This window comes from Physeter macrocephalus, chromosome 20 (assembly GCF_002837175.3).
Source record: "Physeter macrocephalus isolate SW-GA chromosome 20, ASM283717v5, whole genome shotgun sequence".
Lineage (NCBI taxonomy): Eukaryota > Metazoa > Chordata > Mammalia > Artiodactyla > Physeteridae > Physeter > Physeter macrocephalus.
Window position 1 is genome coordinate 12,136,252 of NC_041233.1, and position 23,748 is coordinate 12,159,999.

General features: G+C 41.5%; 1 protein-coding gene across 18 annotated transcripts in view; it reads right to left on the bottom strand.

Moving 5' to 3' along the window:
• The window catches only part of FAM13C (family with sequence similarity 13 member C), a 401,019-nt gene that overhangs the window by 56,401 nt on the left and 320,870 nt on the right, over positions 1 to 23,748 (bottom strand). For all 18 annotated transcript variants that reach the window (XM_028482088.2, XM_028482086.2, XM_055081352.1 and 15 more), the window contains 2 exons: positions 18,014 to 18,132; positions 353 to 410 (listed from right to left, as the gene is read on the bottom strand). In XM_028482088.2, the coding sequence (XP_028337889.1) occupies positions 353 to 410; positions 18,014 to 18,132 (177 nt within the window). The remainder of the gene's footprint in view (positions 1 to 352; positions 411 to 18,013; positions 18,133 to 23,748) is intronic.

Consider the following 23,748-nt stretch of genomic DNA (forward strand, 5'->3'; position numbering starts at 1 on the left):
AAAAAGCAGGGGTTGGGAAGATAAAATAAAATTAAGAGAAAATTTTACAAATGTAACTGTCACAGCCATGGTTATATAATCCTGAAGCAAAGTGGAAAGAAGCGTAATGAAATGACTGCTGGACTTGGTTTAGTTCCAAGACATACTGTGCAGTCTTGCAAATTATATTTAAATGTATTTGCTCCAGAGCAAGGAGAAACAGCACCCAAAGAAGTGCAAGGAAAACACGTTCACTTAAGAGCAAAAACACTTAAAGTTTTAATCAGAATAAATTCCTAGTACTAGGAAAAAGAATAATAAATTTCACGATTGGCTAATTCATGTTCATACAACCAGCAATGACTGCACCTACCTCATTGAGGTCCTGCAGAGTTTCATCCTTTGGCCACAAGGCCGCCCTCTGGTCTATTCTATAAAACACAAAGAAAAAGTATTTCCATTTAAAAGAAACCTTTCAACAATGTACATTTGAAGTTGGCAGCTATAGATCTGACCACACCCCTGTTAGAAACCCTCAGTGGTGTCCCAATGCCTGAAAAACAAAATCCAGACCCCTTATAATGGTCTGCAACACATTACAGTGTCTGAACTCTGCCAGTCTATCACTCTCACCCTTGTCCTCTACCCTCCAGCCCCTCTGGCCTTCAGTTTCTTGAACACACAGTGCTGGCTCCCTGTTCAAATCTTCACACTTGCTTTTCCCCCAGATTTTCACAAAGCTGACTTTGCCCAGCATGGAGCATCAGCTCGGCTCCCATGTCACCTCCCAAGGAGTCCTTCCGGATCTCTCCAATCAAACTATCCCTCCCCTTCACTCTCTATTGCACTGTCTTTAGATTTTCTTCTTAGCGCTGTCACTACCTAAAGTTATGATGTTTATTTGCATTTCCATGCTAAAATGTAAGCTCCAAGAAATCAGTGATTCTGTCCATCTTTTACACAGCTGAATCCTCAGTACCCAGTGCAAAGTCAGTATTTTTATGACCAAATGTGATCTCATACAGTTGTTACAGAAAGATACCATTTGTTCACTGAAGGTAGCTTTTGGAAATTTCATTCTATCACTTACCTAACCAAATAAAAGTTACAGCAATTTCTGGGTAACATGGTAAAGCTAGGTTTTGCCATTTCATAGCTTCCAACAGAAGAAAAAGGACTTAAGGCAAATCTACTCTGAATAAATTTTTTTAGGTTAAAAACAAAAAAACCAAAACTCCACTACTGGCAGACGTTCAGCTCCAAATCATGATTCATCAAATGCTATGGTCCAATGGCATCTACCACATAACATTCAAGTTTTTCTGCAGCAGTTTGCATGCTATTATATAATAAATATATTAAGTTATAATTATTCTTTTTAAAAGGCCTGCTATCTTAAGGAATAAAAGCTTTAGTCAATATTAAATCATTTATAAAAAGATTTACTTTGGGATATAATTATTTACAGTTATTAGTCTGCTTTGGTTTGAGTCCTGAAAAAAGTATATATGTCCTCTGAATGGTCATCAAGACGAATGATTTCTGAAAGTAATGATGCACATTTAGAAATGCCATGAGCCTAACTTCTTCAAAGTATTCTTAAGAATGAAAAGTTCTTTCAGTCCCTGAGTACTGCTTACTGTGCAAACAACTTCCTTCTAATGAGAAACTGAGATGTTAAAACAGAATTGGATGGTCACACGGATGTTGACCACGTCTGCACAAACGTCCCTCCTGGGTGTGAGAGAAGACTAAGGGTCCCAACCACGAGCCCAGGAAGAGATGGCCCAAGTGAGAAAGTTAGTTAGGGGAAGAAAGTGCTGGCACACCCATCCTCTGCCCATGAGTTCGCTGGGCCACAAATAGTGACTCCAGGGCTTCAGAAAATACCAAGTAGCTCTTTCCTGCAAAATGGGAGAAACCCTCTTGCGGAGAGGGGTTAACCTGACCTATCCAGTAACATCTAAAGTTCTGAATGGCTCATAATTTCCCTGTAACCTAAAGTGGTTCTCAAATTGTGTTTTTATAGAGTTATAGTAGCACCAGAAAAATGAAAGAATCATGGTCTCTAATGGAAAGAATATTTACCAGTTTACAGTTTTCAACCATAAATTTCTCCAGGGCTCTGATGCCAGCAAATGGTAAAACAAATACACGGTAGCAAACATTAATGGAAGAAAGCAGAAATAAGACTTTGTTTAAAATATATAGTATATATTATTGAGATGCAGAGAATAGCTACATGTAATACACTCACATGATCTTCAATGAAAACTACTTGTCATCTCCAGATAAACCTCCAGATCAAGTTTAAGAACTGTGGTCTAAGCATCAAAGATGCTTTAATTTAATAGCCATCTGAATGTCTCCTATGTGACTGGTACAGTGTTGGGGAAATAAGAACCAATGAGCAGACTCTAGGCCTTTAGGAAACTTACAGCCTAGTGGATCCTGAAGCAGAGAATAAAACTAATTAGAACCCAGTCTTGAGGTTCTTTCCATAAATCAAGAAATGAGCGCACAGGAGCTGATATTAGAATGGTGGAGAGGGACTGGGGAAATAGAGACAGATGTAAGAGACATTTTCAAGGAGAAAAACAACAAGAGGTGTTGGGTGTGTATTGAAAGTATGGAATGAAAGAGATGGCGTAATGAAAAGTAATCCAAAGTTTTGAGCCTGTGTGACAAGAAAGATGATAGGTGGTTTTTCCAGTGGAGAAAGAAAAATAGGTCATTTGGGAGGGGAGAGCAGGCAGCTGGCATGAGTTTTGATTTAGACATTTGAAGCTTGAACTGAGGATAAAATAGGGAAGTGAAAATACCTGAGCCGGGCTCACTGTAGCATGGAGCACTCGACAGCGTGTTCCAGAGAGTGAGGGCAGGGATAACAACAGAGACTCACAGTGGTCACAGGATCGCATCAGTTTTTCACTTGCTGTGTGGCCAGAGCCTGGCACACTGCTTGGCACATGTCACATGCTCTCTACACGCCTTTCGGATGGATGAAATGATGAAGAAACAGAAGGACCCAGACTCAAGAATGACTTCTTGATCTACCACTTACTAGGTGTGTGTACCCACTGGCAAGATATTAACCTCTGTCAGCCTCAGTTTCCTCATTTGTCAAGTGAAGATAATATCAGCTACCGCACAGGATAATTCAGGATGTGAAGGACAGTTCATGAAAAATGTTTATGACTACTATTGGCTGTATTAAAAATAACACATGGTTGTATAATCAAATGTAAAAAATACCATAATAGAATTATAAATGATGATAATTAATGGTATACTTAATTATAATAATTGAAGCCTTGTGAATAAGCTGAAAGAGATAAAAAGCTGAGTCATCCTTACTCAGGACCACTGGGCAGGTTTCTGAAATTGGCTAATTAGGGGACAGAAGAAAGAAGGGCCGTGAAGAAAATACAGATGCATCACTAAGGAGATAAGAGGGCAACCAGAACAGCACTTTGAATAGTGCAGAGAAAGATGTTATAAGAAAAAAGAGTGTCAAGAAGAGCCTAACAGAAATATACTCAGCCATTAAAAAGAATGAAATAATGCCATTTGCAGCATCATGGATGGACCTAGAGATTATCATACGAAGTGAAGTAAGCCAGATAAAGACAAATATCATATGATATCACTTATATGTGGAATCTAAAATATGACACAAATGAACTTATCTATGAAACAGAAACAGACTCAGAGACATAGAGAACAGACTTGTGGTTGCCAAAGGGAGAGGTGTTGGGGGAGGGAAGGGTTGGGAGTTTGGGATTAGCAGAGGCAAACTAGTATATATGGGATGGATAAACAACAAGGTCCTACTGTAGAGCACAAGGAACTATATTCAGTATCCTGTGATAAACCATAATGGAAAAAATATGAAAAAGAATATATGTTTAACTGAGTCACTTTGCTGTAGAGCAGAAATTAAACACAACATTGTAAATCAACTATACTTCAGCAGGACAGGAATAAAGACACAGACGTAGAGAATGGACTTGAGGACACGGGGAGGGGGAAGGATAAGCTGGGACAAAGTGAGAGAGTGGCATGGACATATATACACTACCAAACGTAAAATAGATAGCTAGTGGGAAGCAGCCGCATAGCACAGGGAGATCAGCTCGGTGCTTTGTGACCACCTAGAGGGGTGGGATAGGGAGGGCGGGAGGGACACGCAAGAGGGAAGAGATATGGAGACATATGTATATGTATAACTGATTCACTTTGTTATACAGCAGAAACTAACACAACAATGTAAAGCAGTTATATTCCAATAAAGATGTTTTTAAAAAAACCCACTATACTTCAATAAGATTTAAAAAAAAAAAAAAAAGAAGAGTCTATCCATTTCAGGTAAATGCCAGGCACTTTACTTACATTATTTCATCTAATCCTCATGGTAACCACATGAGATTAGCATTATTAGGCCCATGTGACCTAAGAGGAAACAGTTAAGGCAATGAAATAATTTTATCCATGAATAAACAAATATTTATTAAACAGCAACTTATGTCAAGTATTATTGCAGGTGCTGGGAATAAAGCAGGGAATAAAACAAGTCTCTGCCTCACTGTCGTAGAAGCAGAGAGACCATAGAAATAAACCTGGTGCACCAGGTGCTAAATATTATGGAGAGAAAGAAAGCAGGGCAAGGAGAACAGGATGTGCAGGAGGACTGCCCAAGCTCGCGCTGCTAGAAAATCGCAGTCATCCGGAGATAATGAGAATGAAAGCAGAGAAATAAAAAGGCCACTGGATCAGAAAAGATAAAGGTCATGGCAGAGGACGAAACAGAAACGGAAGCTTCGCACTAGAGAAGTTTAGCAATGAAAAGAGAAGAACCGGAACAGGAGCTAGGTGTCTCAAATTCCCTTCTTCTGGGGCTTCCCTGGTAGCGCAGTGGTTGCGCGTCCGCCTGCCGATGCAGGGGAACCGGGTTCGCGCCCCGGTCTGGGAGGATCCCACATGCCGCGGAGCGGCTGGGCCCGTGAGCCATGGCCGCTGAGCCTGCGCGTCCGGAGCCTGTGCTCAGCAACGGGAGAGACCACAACGGAGGGAGGCCCGCATACCACCAAAAAAAAAAAAAAAAAATTCCCTTCTTCTTAAGATCTTTGAAGGCAGGGTTTGAACCATCTACAATCCTGCCAACTCCAATACAACCCTGCCCTCCAGCCCAGGCCCAGGAAGCGGCAGATTGCAGCCTGGACTCAGCACTGACGGCTCCGATCACCACCCCCCCCAACACCCCCATCACCACCACGCCATCTCCGTCACCACCATCACCATGACCATCACCTCCACCGCCACCATGACGACCACCACCATGACATAATTCAAAACAAAACACTTCTTAACAGAGGAACATAAAACGTAATTGTGTGCTGATATTAAACGAGCTTTCTCCTGGACCCTGTGGCTGCAAAACCGTGGCTAGCCCATGGAAGTGCAACTTTTCTAAAACTTGTTGGTGTTCCCACGTTGCTGGAACCCCAAAGCCTGTGCTGGGCCAGCCTGGAGGCTCATCCTGCAGTGACCTTCCCTTGGGAGGTGGAATGGAATTCAAAACAGCAAAGTGAACGAAGCATTAAGATACTTTTCTTGGCCTACAGATAATGTCAAACCCCAGATGTGATAATTTGTGAAGAAGCAGTGTTTTAGCATAGGATATTTGATTTATATCAACTTACTATAATTAATTTAGCAGATTAAAATGTTCCCTGTCTCAATAAAAAGCTTCCCCACATATCCAATTGCTCATGGAAGATATCTGAGAGTTATGTGACACTCTCTCTCAAGTCCAACAGCCAAGCCATTACCAAGTCCTTCAATTTCTTATCCCAAATCACGTTTAGATCTGTCCTCTCTCCTCCCACCGCCACCTTAGGCCAAGTCGCCATCATGTGTCTTCTGGGCTACCTTCCTGGTCTCTCTACTTCTCCGCTACCTTCTCCAAACCACTGCCCACACAGCAACCTTGTCGCTACCCTTCTGCACACTTAAAATAAAGATCAAAATTCTTCCAGCATCCTGTGACATCCTGAAGGAGTTACATCTGTCCACTTCTTCAACCTCAACTCACGTCATTCTCCTCCTCCATGCTCCCTTCCGCCTCAGGCCTTCTATGTGCTGTCCCTGTGCCCCGTAACGCTCTTCCCTCTCCACTTTCTCTCCTAATTAACTCATGTATCCTCTAGACACCAGGTACCAGACCAATCAGGTCTCCCTTTCATAGGTCTTACTGTATTCTGATCTTTCACATCTGCCGTGTAGCACGTCTCAGTCCCTAACTGTGTATTTGTCTAATTATTTGATTGTCTCTTTCTCATGATGGCAAGCTCTATGGGGCAGGGATCATATGAGTCTTGCTCAATGTTTTCTCTCTAGAGCTAAGCCTGGCATTTGGCACATAGTAGGCACTCACATGTTTGCTAATAAAGGATGAGTCCCAGGGTCATGGGCTGCTGTCAATTCTGGTATATTCCTGAATGTGTTTAATGAGTAGGATAAGACTCATACTCCCTCCTCCACCTGTGGCATGCAGCAGGACTGGCAGGATGGCATGACTCTCATAGCAGATGCATTTCTTGCCTGAGGAGACCTGCTAAAGTTGAGTAAGTGGCTTTCCAACCCACGTTTAGAAAATCTGGGCAGAAAGTAAAAGCAGAGCATCCAACACACTTTTCAGAGTCCTTCATAAAGAACCAGCACCTGAAAGCTAAACAGTGTCTACCATGGGCCACATCTGAAGAGTTCAAGATATTCCACTGCCTCGGATGACCCTCTGTATTAGAAAACAACACAGGATACACTACTGTATACCCGGATGACTGTCTGCTGGCTGGACGACTGTTGTTTCCTGAAACTCTTTTGAAAACAAAAGGTATATCCCAAGAGGACAACCCTCTGAGCACAATATTCATTATATACAAACAATCGCTCTATATGCAGACACAGGCAAGATGCCAAGGAATTCCAGTAATATTATTACAAACAGTAACAGCCCTCGATACCAGCAAATATAAAGCTCCTTTCCCTGCAGAGTGTAGGCTCTATTAAAGACATTCTCTTAAAAAAAAATAAAAAATAAAAAATAAAGACATTCTCTTACTGGTTTTTACCAAATTTCTACACTAAACGACTGAGATCAAATACTGGGCAACCAACTCCAAAGAGAAAGAAACCGAGGCACAGAGTTCCAAATGGCTTTCAAAGAGATGGCTGACGGAAAACAGAACTAGACGTCGAGAGCTGACTTTTCCATCCACGGAGCTCCTTGTCCAGGCCAGTGAACTCTCAGAGGCGGACAAGGGTGCTGGGGCTGGAGGTGGAATGCGGAACCCCAGGAATAGGCCCCCCCAGTAGCGGGGACCCACGCTTGGCTCCCTCCTCTCATGGCACTTTTCTGAAGACTAGAATCAGCCAGTGTTATTAACAACACATTCCTTATTACTCAGCCATAAAAAGGAACGAAACTGGGTCATCTGTAGAGACGTGGATGGACCTAGAGACTGCCGTACAGAGTGAAGGAAGTCAGAAAGAGAGAAACAGGGACTTCGCTGGTGGCGCAGTGGTTAAGAATCCGCCTGCCAAAGCAGGGGACACGGGTTCGAGCCCTGGTCCGGGAAGATCCCACACGTCGCGGAGCAACTAAGCCTGTGCGCTACAACTACTGAAGCACCGGCGCGTAGAGCCCGTGCTCTGCAACAAGAGAAGCCACTGCAATGAAAAGCCTGCGCACCGCAACGAAGAGTAGCCCCCGCTCGCTGCAACTAGAGAAAGCCCGCGTGCAGCAACGAAGACCCAACGCAGCCATAAGTTAACTAATTAATTTTAAGAAAAGAGAAAAACAAATATTGTATATTAACCCATATATGTGAAATCTAGAAAAATGGTACAGATAATCTTATTTGCAAAGCAGAAATAGAGACACAGACGTAGAAAACAAACATAGGGACACAAAGGGGGAAAGGGGGGATGTGGGATGAACTGGGAGACTGGGAGTGACATATATACACTATTGATACTATGTATGAAATAGATAACTAATGAGAACCTATTCTATAGCTCAGGGAACTCTACTCAGGGCTCTGCGGTGACCTAAATGGGAAGGAACTCCAAAGAGGAGGGAATATATGTATACGGATAGCTGATTCACTTTGCTGTACAGCAGAAACTAACACATTGTAAAGCAACTATACTCCAATAAAAATTAATTTAAAAAAACAAACAGAGATTCCTGGACCCACACTCACTATGTCAGGATTTCCCGAGGCGTGGACTGGTAATGTGAAATTAACAAGTACTCCAGGGTATCCCCAACCAGAAAACATCATCCTAAAGGTTCAGGTGCAACCACACGGGAGAAGACCAACGACTGAAGGGCGCAGGTGAGGGACTCCTGGGAGTACGGGAGTGACCTGGGTGTTTCTGGCCTGGCCTCCTGAGGGACACATTCCAGAACAGGGAAAGGCTAAGTCCCTGGAGACGCTCTGAGAAACTCGAAACACAAGGCAGCCCAGCCACACTGGAATAGGCACCCCTCCTTGGTGGGCTGGAACAGAGCCCAGAAACAGCCAGAGCCACACTAATGCCTGGAGAATAACTGAGCAGTGAGTCAGGCCCACAATATCCAACTGGGAGAGGTAAGAAGGTAGAGTTGGGACAGGATATCTAGGACAGGAGACCCAGCAGGAGCAGACGTCCCAATAATGCATTTTCATTAATAATGATGATAGCACCACCTGGTTTGCTGAGCAGGACACAAAGCTCTCTGCTTCCATCATCGCACTATTCCGCTCACTTAGTACAGAATGATGAGACACCTGCTCCTGGGTCAAGCAATGCTCAGCCCAGGGGGGCGGAGTGATCTCAGCAGACGCTTCCGTTCCACAGACAGCTCTGTTCACTCGCATTATCCGCCTCAAATACCTGCCAAGTCTCTTCATTTTTCTGCCTCAAGGTTTTTTCAAGGCAGAGCTCAATCCCTTAGCCTGCAAGTGTGGGAGAGTTAACCTCTGCTCGGGGCAATCCTTAGCCAGCGGAACACGGAGGAGAGCGTGTGGATAAAAACTGTGATCCCCAACTTTCAGAGGGATACGTCTGAGGACTTTCTGAGGAACGCAATGTAATGCTGTTAGGTAATTGCTTTTTTCCCCACTAGATCATGAACATGTGCCCATGTAAGTAAAGACTCCCACAAAATGTGGTTTTAAATATCTATCATGCAGATTGGCATTTCTTAAGCGGGTGGTGGTATGCCCTCTAGGGAGCATTTAGGCAATTGAGGGTTATTTGTGATCTGCACAGACGTTGGGGTGCCCCTGACATGCGTGGGGAAGCCCCACACAACAAAGAATTGTTCCACCCCCGCAGAACTTCCAAATGTCCTCTGGGAATGTGAAAGTCACAGGCACTTGCTCTCAGCACAATGTGAACTAGAAAATGATGACGGCTAGTGGATGAAATAGAAGTATCTAGAGTACCCAAGTATGGAGAAGGCGATTGGATTGAACTGTCTCAAGTGTTTCACCCAGAGCCACTATCCTATGATTCCACCATACATAGGAATCCAGCCACGTGCCTTTCTATCTAGTTCTCTCAGAGGTATCAATTATCCATTATATTCCTATCTCCTTCCATGATCAGATAATTGAAAAATTTACATTCTAAGTCTCAGCTGGGTTACCCATTCAAATCCTACACCTAGACAGCTATTACCCTTAAGTACAAACCAAGGAAACTAAAATGGATGTACTTAAAAATATTTTTCAACAATTGTTACTACAGAAATATCTACACATATAAATCCTAGAACTAACCAAAATATCAAATAATTTGGAATTAGTTAAATCAATGATGGTATATCCATAGAATAGAATATTTCCAGCCATGAATATTTTAGAATATTTTATGACGTTGAAAAATACAGTATTAAGTGGGACAAACAAGTTACACAGAAATATGTCTCTAAGATTTCACATATATGAAGAAAATTGATATATATATTTCATATATATACATATGTATAAATTACATCAAAAATGTTTTATCTAGTATTGATAAAGGAAAAAATAGAGGGGGGTGGTGGGAGCTGTGTGTGTCATTATATAGGGGGGGGTGGGTGTGTGTGTGTGTGTGTGTGTGTGTGTGTGTGTGTCATAATACATCATAGAACCATTACCTCATTGGGAAGATGAAGAGTAAGCTGAAGAAGAGCCTGTGGCCTCAGGAACACGGCACACTTAAACAGCTAGTCAAACTTCTCAATTACATTTAAGTTTAAACACACACTGTCTCCTACTATCATTATTGAAATTTCTCTCTCAAATCTATTCCAAGTTAGGCCAAGAAGCTTTCCAAGATATTGAGATGTTAAGGACAAAGTTTTTTGTTCAATCTCCTAGAAATATCATTTCTAACACAGGGCTATAATGACACCAAAGTTTATAACACAAGTTTCTTATAGAAAATTGTATGTTAAAGTATTTGTTATAGAAAATCAAATTTGTTCACCTTAGTTATAAATGAACTCAGCAGCCTTGTGATAATTAAACCATTACTCTATTAGCTTCTGTATAAAGACTATGGTCAGAATGCATTCTAGTCTAGCTTTATACTCTGGGGCCTGCTTTAAATAAACAGTACTTCTAACAGATTCAAACCCTAATGAATCAGGAAGTCCCTTTCACATACCATTCTTTTTTATGCCCACATTAAAACATTAGCCACAATATAAAAACATATACTACAGTGGTAACAGAGGTAATATATCAGTGGTACAATTACAAGAAATTTGTATTTCCTTGGAATTTACTGTATTTTCCAATAAAACCATGTTTCACTTATTTTATTATTTTTTAATGAAAGAATGAGTTTCCCTTTTATCTTTATGCTAAACACTGTCCAGTGAACGAGCTAACATTTTATCAAGGGATCAAGGGCAGACTCCTTCAGAAGAAAAGAAAAAGAAAAGGAGGAGAAGCGGGCTTCGTTCCCAGAATAATCAAGTGTAGGCTCTTTTTCAATCAACAGTTTAAGGATTTGGTGTGGGATTTTTTTGTGCTCTACAGCAGGTAGGATGAATTATTTTTATCTGTGACTGCAAGAGCCTGTATTATTAAGCTAAAGTCTTCCTGTGTCTTAATCCTTTAAACATCCAGAGTGTTTAGCGTTTTCAGTGTTAGAGCCAGAGGGGGCTTTAGAAATCATCTGACCCAAACTTGTGTTTGGGGAAGGGACTTAGGGATTTCAGTAACGTGACCAAGGTCACCTGATAGACATGAGATAAGACCCTGCATTTCTTTTTTTTTTTTAATTCATTTTATTGAAGTACAGTTGAGTTACAATGTTGTGTTAATTTCTGCTGTACAGCAAAGTGATTCAGTTATATATATATGCATCCTTTTTCATATTCTTTTCCATTATGGTTTATCACAGGATAATGAATATAGTTCCCTGTGCTCTACAGTAGGACCTTGTTGTTTATCCACCCTATATATCATAGTTTGCATCTGCTAATCCCAAACTCCCTGTCCATTCCTCCCCCGCACCAACCTTCCCCTTGGCAACCACAAGTCTGTTCTCTAGGTCTGTGCGTCTGTTTCTGTTTCATAGGTAGGTTCATTTGTGTCATATTTTAGATTCCACATATACGTGATATCATATGGTATTTAAGACCCTGCATTTCTTAATTTGAATGTTTTTTTCCATTCCACCAGCTTGTTTCTGCACCCATGGGGGTGAAGGCAGGATGGGGGGATGAGAAGAGCCCTCACTATACGGCTGCCTTCCTATGCTGTATGAGCAAAGAAAGCTATTTTTAGAACCCACTCATTGCCCAACTGCATACCAGGGACTCTCAAAATATTGTCAAGACAAACTAATGTTTTTATCTCTACTATACCCCTACCCCCCATTTAAAAAAAGAAAAAGAAATCCTAAAAGCACTCTAACAAGAAGAACACGCTGACACCACGCAGAGCTCCTGCTCTGGTGCAGCCCAAGAAGGCGGATCTTAAGCTCTTTATTATTAAAACTCTCTGGGCGCCCATTCCCTTACTCATTCTTTCTCTTTTTAGCAGAGCCCATTTAGACTCTGCCTACTTCTCAAAAAACATTTGAACAAGAAACAAGTAGCTATTAAAACACACACAAGTTGTCTATCTCAAAAACAAAAGATGAAAGGATTTATCCCCCAAGGAAAAGTTGCTGGCAACAAAACTTCCTCTTTCCATAAAGCAACAAAGCTTTTTCTTTTATCTGGAATGTTACAAAAATAGTCAAAGCCATCAAAGGCCATTATCCTTGCTAATACCCCAATCTTCAACCCCCTCTAACTGGAGACTTCTGGATGAAGAGGCTAATGAACTCCAATTCACAAATGTAACCACCAACTTAATTAGTAGCAACACATTGCTATAGGATAGCTCCTGTTTATACAGACGAGGTCTTTAAGGACACTAAAAGGCTTAATGCTGTCATAAATTTTAATACAATATTTTAAACACAAGGGAGTTAATCACTCTCAAAAGTAAATTTACTTAGCTGGGTAAGAAATCCCCAACTTCATTGTATTCTCTTACATTCATAAATTCCCCTTTGTCATATCTGAGCATTTACAGAATTGGCACTGGCGTTAGCCATAAAAATCAATCAAACTGATGCATATTCATCAACTGACTGCTCTAAACAGATTGATGGTGCTTATCTTGGTTCTATTACAAGGGAAGTGAGGGCTTAACCAAATCACAGCCTCACTGGGGGTCAAACTAGAAAATGACAGGGTTGTATTTAATGATTACTAAGGCTTCATTCTGGCTCTAACTAAATGCAGTTCTATACTTTTATGTGTTTTGAAAAGCTCCAGGTACGTAGGCTGGAGCTTTCCAAAACACATAAAAGTATAGAACTGCATTTAATAGGCAGCCTCACCACTCAGATACACCGAAAATCCAAGTTAAAATGTAAACACATCCGGATATATGTATATGTAGAGCTGATTCACTTTGTTATAAAGCAGAAACTAACACACCATTGTAAAGCAATTATACTCCAATTAAGCTGTTAAAAAAAAAAATGTAAACACATCAACTTGGAGAAGGAGGCATTAAGGTATTATCAGCTGTCACCTTATTAGGGCTTAGCTCCAGGCAGCTAGAGTCCTAAGGATGAGCAGTTGCTGGGAAGAAAAGGATGGAAGCAGGCATTTTAAATCAAATGCCTATAGGAGCCAGGCAAAAGCATAAATTAATAAAGAGATCTGGGTAGGAGCTGTGAAAAAATGGAGAGCTGCTCCTAAACTCGAGCTATCTGCTGCCTTGTAGGAATGTACATCCTGGGTTATCCCATTTTCAGATTTTTCAAAACAATGTAAAAAAGCCATAAAGACTAATATTTAAACACTGAATCAAAATATTTTTACAACAGTCTACAAGTCAAATATACCTCCACACTAGATACACGTGCAGGACACTGAGTTTGAGATCTCTGATGTGGGGCACTACACGGCCAAGGAATATAATAGAAACATGAGGGGAGCTGGTAAATAGAAGGAAGGGTGCAAAGAAACAGGACAGAGTGGGCTACATCAACATCTGAGGTTGGCTCTGTTGAGGGAATTCAGAGGAGCAAGCAAACTTGGAGGTAGGAAGAGATTAAGACAGTGAGGCTAAACCTTTTGGGGGATCATGGGTAGCATAGGAAATTCTGATAAATGCTTTAGAGATTTTTCCCTGGAAAAATAAACAGATGTAGTAGGCAGAATAATTGGCCCACGAAGATGTCTATGTGCTTACTCCTTCTCCCCCTCCCCTTGTTACCTTACATGACAAAAGGGATTCTGCTGATGTGATTAAGCTAAGGACCTTGAGATGGAGAGATTACAGTGGGCTGTCTGAGTGGACCCAATCTAATCACTCGACTCCTTAAAATCAGAACAATTTTCCTGCCCTTGGTTGTAAGAAAAGAACAAACCTGACGCCATATTGAATCTGTTCCTTTAGCTCTAACCCTTGTGCTCTGTTGGCTGTGCTTAGTCATGTTGGCTCTGCACCTTTGTAAAAAAAAAAAAAAATGTTGCCCATAACCTGAAATATTCATGGTAGCCCATTCTCAAGGCTCTCTGACCTTTAAAGGTTTAACACTTTTCCATTCATACAGAGATTAAAATTTGCAGAACAGACAATAACCTCTGTCTTGTTGGAGGTTTATGGGAACACTGTGATCAGACCTACGTGGACAACTGCAAGAGCAAAGGATTCCGGCACCAAGAAGTGTGCAGCAACCAGCCACATCCTCTCCCCTTTTAGTACAAAAGAAGCCTGAATTCTAACTCAGGGAAGATGGTTCTTTGGGACAAGAGTCCACCTTCTTCTCAGTCTGCTGGCTTTCCAAATAAAGTCACTCTTCCTTTGCCCCAACACCTCATTCTCGATTTAGCGGCCTCTCATGAGACAAAGCAGTAGGAGCTTGGACTGGGTAATATGGTCAGAAGGAAACATATGGAAGAATGCTAAGAGAGATGCAACGTTGCTAGCTTTGAAAATGGAGGAAAAGACCATAAGCCAAGCAATGTACGCAGCACCTGGAAACTGGAAAAGGCAAGGAAATATATCCACTCTCCCCTCGAACCTCCAGAAAGGAATGCTGACGCCTTTCTTTTACCCCAGTGAGACCCATGTTGGTCATCTATCCTACAGAAGTATAAGATTATAAATTTGGGTGTGTGTTTTATTTATTTTTATTTTTTTGCGGTACACGGGCCTCTCACTGCTGTGGCCTCTCCCGTTACAGAGCACAGGCTCCGGACGCACAGGCTCAGCAGCCATGGCTCACGGGCCCAGCCGCTCCGCGGCATGTGGGATCTTCCCGGACCGGGACACAAACCCGCGTCCCCTGCATCAGCAGGCAGAGTCTCAACCACTGCGCCACCAGGGAAGCCCAAATTGTGTTGTTTTAAGTCACAGGTTTGTGGTCATTTGTTACAGTAGCAACAGAAAACCAATGTAGTATACAGACACTCAAACTTGGGCAAAAACATTCATAGACCTCCCTAAAGCGCATTTAGACACACAGATAAACGTCCCGTGCGCTAGGAAGAGCTCAACAACATGCTCTCTGAGCTGAAGGTATGAAACTATTTCTCTTTGGCATACGTGAGAAGATCAATACCACCCCACGACACAAGCAGCTCCAAAACCTCACTTCTGCAAGGCTGGATTCATTCTCTGAACACTAACTACCCTTCTGAGTCTCGCCCAAACCACATGTGACCCCTTGACAGCTCCTTGCTGTAGAAAGATCTTTCCTTCCTTTCTCAAAGTGTTCATTATGATAAAAACATGCTCCTTCCCAGCCCCCCTCCCCAAGAAGGTGGTATTTTACACCTGCTGAGATTTAGCCTGGCTTCTTCCCTCACTTTGAGCCAAACTTAGGTCTGGAGTGTTCTATCACAGTCCTCATGTCTCTATCGAGATTTTATTGGACACAATATGCCTGCACCGGGCCGTTTGCTGGCTTTAAAATGGAAGAGCAATGTTATCAGGAATGTGAGCTACCTGACTCAAAGTTGTTTTTCGCCTCAGCTCTCATTTCACCAGTTCATCAAATTTCACAATCCCTGTAATATTTAGAGTTTTCTTTTTAAGTTCCATTAGAATGATCCTAAGTGACGCCAACATGGCTGTGACAAAAAAAAACTCTGTCGTTTAAAGGTTACCATCCTGATCTAAGTACTCAACCTAATATACCAGACGTAACTGGCCTCACAACTCCTGATCTGCAACTTAACACCAGACGCTGTGACTGTCAGCTCTGGTGCCCAGGCAATTCTGGAATGCTGCTAGCTCAGAAAGCTAGATCCTGTCAAAGTAGAACATGGAGGCTAGAAAGGAAAAAGCAGAAGAGAACAACAAGGTATTTGGGGTCCTATGGAGGTTTGCTAAAGCATAGAGGAAGACAGGCCAGATCTGTTTTGGAGGAGACAAGCCTGACTCAATGAGGAAGGCTGCCCAGTGACCATGTATTCGGTTCCTTCTCCTGACATGCAGAAGAGGTCTAGGAACAGCCTAAAATGTTACACAAACTTTTGTGTGTATGTGCGTCTCTTTTTTTCTGAGGAAAAGTGCCATAGATCTGAGAATCTGAATGAACTATAACTCCCCACTCCCAAGTGTAGGAGTTGCTGCTCTGTATGTTTCCTCATGAGGACTTTTCTAACTCAATACACTTAGCTCTCCCTAGTCATATGTGAATGATCCCCAGAGCAGAATCCTATTAAATTTCCGACCTGCCCTCTGATAACAGTAATATTACCACTTACCTTCTCCACTGCAGATGGGAAATAGAGTGGTTTTAAGTTTACCAAACATCGAGCGTCTTTGAGAAGGTAGATTGCTAATGTCGTTTTCCCCTATCAGCCTCTGTGGAGTATCCAGTCCAAAGGGCACCATGCATTTCATGTGCAAGCATAAAGGATTTCGTCTTGTTTTTTGTGTGCGTTTTTTTCTGTCTTTTTTATGATTTTGAAATATGCATGGGAATATAGTTGGCCTTATTCTGGCTGAGAGATGCAGTCACCAGTCTGGTGGGGGAGACAGGGTCACTGCCTAAATTGATTCTAGTCAACCTAAAACAGCTTTGTTATAGTAAGGCTTCCAAAAGGAAGGTGAGCGTCCCGATTGAGTCTTACCCGATCTGAGGTCAAGTAAGAATAAACAGACAAGAGATGGCAACCAGCGAGGAGGTGAGAAAAGGTGTTGAAGAATCCAAGTGGATAATGGATCACCTTACTTTTGGGGTCTCCATCAACCCTTTGGGGCTCTCTGATTCTAAATTTAGTGCATTGAATATTTTAAAGCACAATTTCACTATATATAAAATAGATAACTAATTAGGACCTACTGTATAGCACAGGAAACTCTTCTCAATACTCGGTAATGTATATGGGAGAAGAAGCTAAAAAGGAGTGGATGGATATATGTATATGTATAACTGGTTCACTTTGCTGTACAGCAGAAACTAATGCAACATTTTAAATCAACTATACTCCGATAAAAAATTTTTAAAAAGCACAGTTTCATAGCACCGCCAATCTTGTCTGTCGTTGCTGATTCATTTAGACTCTGCTGCCTTAGAAAAAAATTGGAAAAGTCATGCCCAGAAGCATAGCCCTCCCTTTCCACTGAGAGCTATGATTACACTGTACACAAGATCCTACAAAGACAGCTGACACAACCAGCAAGCAGTTGAATTCTTTCTTCTGTTTATTTCCAGAAGAGACTTTCCATAGACAGCTGCAAGGCCAGGCTCCCATCCGAATGCCATGCCAACCTTGCTTCAGAGAGCCTCCCACACACATTCTTGCCCTGACCCAGGGCCATCTCTAGCAGGTCCGGGAGACCAGAGGGGTCAGCCCCAGGGCCACTTCAGGGCTTAGAGACACCACCTGGATCAGCACAGGAGCCACGGCTGCTATGCTGTAATCAGACATTTGTAGGTTCAAATTCTGGCTCAGCCTTTTTTACCTGTACAATATCAGTCAAGTGCCTTGACGTCTCAGCCTCAGGTTCCTTCTCCATAAAATGGGGCTAGAAGTACCCACTCTTCGGGGAAGGGGTGAGGGCTAAATGACAGAATATGCGAAAAGCAATTGGCCTGACTTCTGCACTGTCATCACCAATTACCATTATCAAAGAAGAAAACCCAGTCCTCTCCAGCGGGGAATGAAAGAGGACAAAATGAAATCAGCGTTTCTCTCTCTCAGGGCAGGAAAGTCTCCGCTCCTCTCTAAGCCTTAAGGCCGATTATCTTCAAACTGAAGACAGAGAAAGTAGGTTATTTACATTTCTCTTAGACTCAATGATTCTCCTTCTAGGCCCCTTTAAGGGGCTTCTCTGACTTCAAGGGATGCAAACGGAAGTCAGAAAGCCTCGCCTCTGTGCAGGGGTAGCAAGCACAGGTGTTAGCGTTTCTGGGAAAGGAACCCAAGGCCCAGTGCAACTTCTGACAACAAAGGGCCCACCTTTGTTGAGCTCGCACGGTTTCTTGGCACCTGAAGGTGTGGGTCTGTGGACTCTCCTGAGCTGGCGCTCCTGTTCTCCCCCGACACTCTGCCTGGCTGTGTACCACATGCTCTGTCTCCTGCAAGAAAAACAGGAAAAGTAGATGAACTGTCAGCAGCCATCAGTTCCACAGTGTTCTCCAGCGGGGTGTGGGTCACAGGGCAGGGCAGCAGCCATGCAAAACACACGCTACCAAGGGCTGTGGGGAAGGGGGCCCATGAGTGATCCGAAACTTAAAAAGCCTCTTTCTAACAGTCAGTTGCTGAAAGATTTCAGAATAAAGAAAAAATAATAATAACCTAAAATTTACAATTTATTTTTTATATTAAAAATATGAGAGAAGAGTATTTAATGAATAGATGTGCAAATACAATTTCTAGAATATTTATAGCATAAGCTCATTTTTGCACAAACATGTATGAATGTACAGACAGACACACACACACACACAGACACACACACAAACACACACACACACAAACTGGCATCAAGTAAACCAAAATCTTAACAGTGACTAACACTTAAGATGTCATTTTTTTTTCTTTTGGGTACTCATCTATATTTTTTTATACAATAATCATACATTATTCCTATAATAAGAAAGAACTTTAAGTTAATCTGAAAACCAAGGAACGAGTCATTTTTATAAAATCCAAATCCCAAGTATGCTTGGTACTCTCCCCTCCCCTCCCCTCCACCCCCAAACACACACACCCCCCACACCTGTCATTGGCTACACTGAATCCAAAGAAATCACTATGTTGGTCCCATTATCCCATGATAAACTCCACTCATTAATTTACAAACACTCCAGAAGCTAATTCTAGAGAGTATCATAAACATACCAAAGCTAAAATGAATCTGTATTTAATACAAGGACACACAAACCCCAAATGAAAGATTTTAAATGTTCAGCAGTTGAACCACTACAGTATTTGAACAATGCCAAACCTCTGACAAATTTTCCGTAGGATAAAACAGTCCCTCTTTACCTGATAAATGAAATACTACAACCAAATTCAGTGAGAAACTCAGAAAATGCAGATGGCTACTGTAATGCAGTCAAAATATTCATGTGATACAGTGAACTTGGGTCTGACGGTGCAGTACACTGTGGTGACAATACAGACCAAGCTCCTCTCTTAGGGGTATGGGTTGAAGTCAGTACAAGTGCCAATATGTCAGGTGTCTCAATATGTCAGAAATCATTTTTCTAAAATATTGTACTAGAATAATTTGGTGGGGCTATTTGCCAAGTAGCCATCACAAGCTTCTAGAGCAAAATCATAGGAATGCCTTCCTATTAGAGGGGTAAAATGGAAAGTGGGAGTAGAGCTGAGGAAACGGAATGAATTAGAACTACCAAGATTCTTTCTTTAATTTTTCTAAGCATCCAGCTTCAGGCAAGAAGACCCACCACATGAAAGGGTTCCATTAGTATCCAACAGTTCCCTAGGCATAGTAGTTGCTTGTGAAAAATTCTACAGCTATTCAAATACTGGCCAAGTTTCCCCAAACAATGGTTTTCAAGTGAGACAGCACTGCTTGCAAGTATGCTAGGTATGTGACCTTAGGCAAATCACATCCATTATCTGGACCTCAGTTTCCTTGTCTGTAAAATGGAGATAATATTCCAAGCTCACAAGGTTGTTGAACAAGATGCTCTTTTACTACTTACCAACTGGAGGCACACAGAGGATGGGAGCTATTGATGATGATAATAGTCCTTTTACCAAAATTCCCTTGAAGCTCAGTATTCTGAAACTGGTGTTAAGGAAATCCTTGGAGACTTAACCCAAGTGAGTTCAACAAAATCAAACTTATTTTTGTGGTGGGATCCTTGTTTCAGGTTTCTATACTAATAATATTATTTTAAACATCGTATTTAGAAGCCACCCTACTTGTAGACCTAAAGAAATGGCCCTTCTCATTTCTAAACAATTTAAACCAGAAATTTCCATTCCTTTAAAACTTAATCCTTTTAAGAAAGAGTAGTTTTTTTTCCCCCAAAGACAGTGTTTTATCTAATCCTTTGAACCCACGGAGGCTGAGAAGGGTTACAGGCCACACACTGCTGGATTCCCATGGATTTTACAAACAAAAGCAAAAATAAATAAATGGCAATCTGTCACACTAAAAAGCTTTTGTACAGCAAAGAAAATGATCAAAAAAATGAAAAGGCAGCCTACTGAATGGGAAAAGATATTTGCAAATCATGTATCCAATAAGGGGCTAATATCCAAAATATACAAAGAACTCACACAACTCAATAACAAAAAGAAATCTGATTAAGAAATGGGCAGAGGACCTGAATAGACATTTTTCCAAGGAAGACCTACAGATGGCCAACAGACACAGGAAAAGATGCTCAACATCACTAATCATCAGGGAAACGCAAATCAAAACCACAGTGAGATATCATCTCACACCTGTCAAAATGTTTTTTTGATAATAGCCAACAAATAAATATTGGTGAGGATATAGAGAAAAGGGGACCCTCATGCACTTTTTTTTTTTGTTGTTATGCGGGCCTCTCACTGTTGTGGCCTCTCCCTTTGAGGAGCACAGGCTCTGGACGCGCAGGCTCAGCGGCCATGGCTCACGGGCCCAGCCGCTCCGCGGCATGTGGGGTCTTCCCGGACCGGGGCACGAACCCGTGTCCCCTGCATCGGCAGGCAGATTCTCAACCACTGCGCCACCAGGGAAGCCCCCTCATGCACTTTTGGTGGGCATGTAAATTGGTTCAGCCACTATGGAAAACAGTATGGAGTTTTCTCAAAAGATTAAACTAGAACTACCTTATGACCCAGTGAGTCCACCTCTGGGTATTTATCCAGAGAAAATGAAAATAGTAATTTGAAAAGGTATATGCACCCCTATGTTCACTGCAGCATTATTTACAAGAGCCAAGATATGAAAGCAATCTAAGTGTCCATCGATAGAAGAAGGGATAAAAAGGATGGTATAAACACACACACACACACACAAACACACACACACACACACACACACACTGAATATTACCCAGTCATAAGAAAAGAATGAAATCTTGTCATTTGCAGCAACATGGATGGACATAGAGGGCATTACACTAAGTGATATAAGTCAGACAGAGAAGGACAAATACTGTATGATTTCACCTACATACGGAATCTAAACAACAAAACAAATGAACAAGCAAAACAAAACAGAAACAGACACATGGATACAGAGAACAGCACTGATAATCACCAGAAGAAAGGTGGGTGGGAGATCATGCAATATAGGTGAAGGGGATTCAAGAGGTATTCCAGTTATAAGTCACAGGTAAGTTATGTACAACATAGGGAATATATTCAACAATGTTGTAGGAACTTTGTACGGTGACAGATGGTTAGTAGACATATCATGGTGATCAATGTGTTATACATACAAATGGTGAACGACTATGTTGTACACCTGAAACTAATACAACATAAAATGTCAACTATACTTCAATAAAAAAAGCAAACACCTACTACATACCAAGGATGTTGCTAGTTAAGAGGGTTATATAAAAGTAAATAAGACATCCCTGCCCCAAAGAACTTTAAATCTGTTTCTAGCGAAAACTAAAGTGTGAGAGGGCAGACACTAACTTGCCTACTTCTGTGTGAATGTGCTTGTCAAATGGGCAGGTCCAAACTGACCAAGGGAACAAGGGAAGTAGAAGCCAAGAACTTCTCCTCCAGGTTTGTCTTCCTGCCACCTGGTCAGGCATAGTCTGGATGGGGCATCTGTAAGAGGAGTCATCCTACATCTTTTCCTGCTCTCATCCATGCTCTTCTGCCCTTCAACTTCACCTCCTGCATGTCCCAAGCCCAGCCTCAGTAAAGTGATTTGTGGGTTTTCTGCTTATATGCAGGAACAAACAAATTGATTAAGATCTGAGATATTTCATAAGAAAGATACTTCTCAGAAGAAAGATATTTCATACTAAAACAAATGTTACTTTGGTTATATTCTGATCCATGAGCAGAGGCTAGGATAGTATACACAAGGACAAGAGCAAAGCTGTCTACTAATCAGGTTCAGAGGCTCAAAACCCCAGCTGAGTTAAGGAAAAAAACAGGTGTCCCTAAGTAGAAATGGTGAAATATGATATTTTGTCCTTGTTGGGATTTTAGTGAGTTCAAGCTGGCTCATAAAGAACTTGAGAGAATCTAGTTTTAATCCAATGGCATGTCCACTACTTCAGGCCCTTCCAAGTTTTCCAATTTGTACAAATCCATGACCCAGAAGAACGAATTTTCCATCCTCATTCCAGTTTTTGCCCATCTGCTCTAGTATGCCCAGGGTATTACCCTTGGGCCTCAAAGACATATGCATCCTCTAAATCTGCCTTCCAAGATGTGGTGAGTCAAAACAGTCACTTTTTTCAATCTTCTCACACTTGAGGTTTATCTATGACCATTCTATTCTGAAATTGATTTAAAATGTTATTTCCTCCGATTGCTGGCTTAAATTTTAAATTAAATGGCTTTATAACTAATCACTCCATTGTTAATAAAATTGCCTTGCATTTATGAGAGCGTGTTCTTCCCAAGATCTCTAATTACTACATGATTAATGCATCTGATATCTCCATAGTTGAGAAGAGCACATATTTTCAGCTCTTAGAACAAACAGGAAAAGTGCTATAAATACGCCCTATCCTACATCACCCTAAAGTTCCTATTATCTTAAACCTGCACATGTCTGTGAAAGTGACTTAAAGTCCTTCTGAATAATTGGGAGTTTTAAAGACTTTCACCCCTGATTAAAAGAACTATTTCTTATTATCACATTCCTTTCATAATTGGGGGAAAGGAAGCCCTGGAAGAGATTATTTAAATTTCTTTTAAAAAATGTGCATCTGATTATTAATGTTCTGACCCCTTAAGAAACAGGGAATGTAGATCACTGTTTCTTCAGACCTATCAGTCCCATTTTAAAAATAATTTCTGCCTACCTTAGTCACTATTTCAACACAGAATAAAGTAAGTCATGTAGGAAGGCAGGCATCGGTTCAAAGTCCACACACATCCCCAAAGTAGAATCTCCTCTGATCCTATTTCCTTACCTGTAATACAGAGATATCACCTAGTTTACTGCTTAGAGTTGTAAGAATTTCTAGTAGAAAACAGACATTCAAATTATATTGTCTATCTTGTCCACTTTCCAAATCACACTCAAATTATATTGTCTATCTTGTCCACTTTCCAAATAACATTCACTGAGTGCCTGATCTGTACCAACACTAAACTAGGCACGTTTAACCTATATTTCCTCATTTAAAACTAGGAGGTGGATTTTACTCTCCCAGTTTTCTGCAGTGAGAATAAGAATAATCAAGAGAAGACAAGATAGATGACTTACCTAGGACAGAAAGATTGTCTTTTACACAAGAGATGCCTTCCTGAAGACCCTGCAAAATCTAACTGAGATTTATATATTTTAAGACCATTCCCATAACAGAAGACATTGGGTATTTCTGTTCACTAGCTGAAGTGGAAATATTTCAATAAAATAAACACAGCTTATAATTCAATAGACCCAAACAGCTTTGAAATTATGCAAATCTTGATAAATCTGGGGGAAGGGGCTTCCCTGGTGGCGCAGTGATTGAGAGCCCGCCTGCCGATGCAGGGGACACGGGTTCGTGCCCCGATCCGGGAAGATCCCACGTGCCGCGGAG